The sequence below is a fragment of the Austrofundulus limnaeus genome, unplaced genomic scaffold (genome assembly GCF_001266775.1).
Source record: "Austrofundulus limnaeus strain Quisiro unplaced genomic scaffold, Austrofundulus_limnaeus-1.0 Scaffold465, whole genome shotgun sequence".
Lineage (NCBI taxonomy): Eukaryota > Metazoa > Chordata > Actinopteri > Cyprinodontiformes > Rivulidae > Austrofundulus > Austrofundulus limnaeus.
In genome coordinates this window covers 437521-439565 of record NW_013952867.1, presented here as the reverse complement: position 1 = coordinate 439565, position 2045 = coordinate 437521, and the positions used below count along the sequence as shown (strand labels likewise).

Below are 2045 nucleotides of genomic sequence, written 5' to 3'. Positions count from 1 at the left end.
GGGGTGCTGTTGGATAGATCACATGTTGTGATTCATTGACAGTCATACCTTCTGCTGTTCAACATAATGATGACTGGTAGATAATTTGTTATTAGTGGTACTGCTTTTTAATTTTAGAAAGTGCAAATCCACTTATAAATGATAAAAATTATTAAGACCGCTAAAGCGCAAACGAAATCTTTAGGTCCGCAATTAGCGGATTTGCACTTTAGCGGTCTGTGCCCACCATTGACTCACTCTATACCTGGTTATAGGATGAAACCATTAGCTTAACCATCTTCCTAGCAGGTCAGGTTTATCCAACAGAAACCTAAAAATAGTTAAATAGACAATATTATTTTACACTGAGGTAAAACCAACTGCAATATTTAATAATTTGTGTTAAATTGAAGCATGATTCAGCAGTGCTACACTCTGTATAGCATCATGCTACAGAAGCTCTTATCTGCTAACCGGTTCAATAATTAACAGTGATTACATCAACCTTATGAGCTTATTTAATTTGAAAATATTAGCTTCAGTTCTGCTCAGTACATTTATGGTAAATCCAGAGTCTGATTAACGTTGTAGCTTCTACAGTAGTTCACATGGTCACGTGGTTTAAACTCACTCTAGTTGTTATTTAGACCTCCATGGGTGGACCATAGTTCTGTCTAAAAGAAGGGTCTAAATCCTGCAGATATTTTCTCACTGTTTCCTCTCGCTGCTGATGGAAAGATGTAGAAACTATGAATCTGTTTACTGTTTACTTCCTTAGTTGTCACAGGAGTAAACAACACAACGCTTAGTCATTTTCTACCACTGGAGCTCTCTGTTTACATGATTTAGGTAAATGGAGAKGCCCAGTGAGACACAACCCTGAGCAGTCAGCTGACAGGGTGAGGAGCTGTAGACAGATCTACTGCCTCTGCAGGTGAGTCCACACACTCACCTGGTTGTGGATGTATTTGGTGTGCAGGCCGTGCTCATCGTCTCCAACTCCATCCACGTCCTCCTTGTATTTGGGGCTGATGACCACAATGATCAGCACCGATTTCTGTCAAATGRCATCACTCTGTCAGCTTTATGACTGTGACCAAGCAGCTTGAACTCAGGACTTAGTCTTACATCGTTCAGGTAGCGGTCCATCCATTTCGTGATTCCCATTCTTCTGAGGGGACTGTCAAACATGTCGATCTGTGGAGAGGCTCGCTGAGTGTTTGTGCAGTGTGTCAAATTATTGGGACCTGATGGTACTTACTGCTGGGTTGAATCCCTGACCGGTCAGAAACCTGACAAAKGGAATGATTTCTTTCGCTGCATCCACTGAATATGTGATGAAGACATTTCCTGTCAAAGAGAAGTGATTCAAATCTTTGAACCTGAGGAGTAAATCATCCTGCTGGTTCAGCGTGAAGCTTACTGCACTCCTCAGGCAGGCTGATGGTTCTCCTCACCTCCCCTGTGACTGCTCCTGGACCTGCTGGACCAGGGCAGGTCACACTGACCTCATGCATCACTTCAGAGGGAGGAGGGCCCTGAGGACAGCATCCATGAGGAACACCTGGAGCATCACTGAGAACGGGCCTCAGAGGAGGACTCCTGAGGAYGACCAAAATATACAAGAGGAAAATACACCAACCACTGCTCAAAATATGAAAGACCTGATGTTTCTTTCAGGAATGCATATCGCTGCCGTTCATGTCAGAGTTTAATACGGAGATCAACCTCTGATGAGAAATAAGTTATCAGGTTTTATCAACCTTTGATAATAAAGATAAATAAATATGTGCAGTTCCTTTTCGGTCATTTCACTCAGTTCAACACACAGTTATAAATAGGACACGTGCGCCCTCGCGCGCCTGGCTGAAGCCACCTTTAATCACGTCTTTAGACCGGTGACGTGGTGACGTGGAACGTCGGGTGACAGGCTCCGCCTTCACCCTATAAGTTCGGAGTCACCAGCGTCATTACTCATTTCTATCACCCTTCACCTCGCGATATTCACCTCTAAACCTGAGCTCACATAGCTGCTGCTAGTTAGTTCAGCTTCTAAGGTTCTTAGG

General features: G+C 43.6%; 1 protein-coding gene across 1 annotated transcript in view; it reads right to left on the bottom strand.

Annotated features, from left to right (window-relative positions):
• traf3ip2a (TRAF3 interacting protein 2a) overlaps positions 1-2045 on the bottom strand; it is a gene marked incomplete in the record, with an annotated part of 14473 nt that overhangs the window by 2643 nt on the left and 9785 nt on the right. Inside the window, 4 exon segments of the mRNA XM_014025288.1 lie at positions 932-1036; positions 1108-1176; positions 1241-1329; positions 1403-1581. Of these exon segments, the coding sequence (XP_013880742.1) occupies positions 932-1036; positions 1108-1176; positions 1241-1329; positions 1403-1581 (442 nt within the window).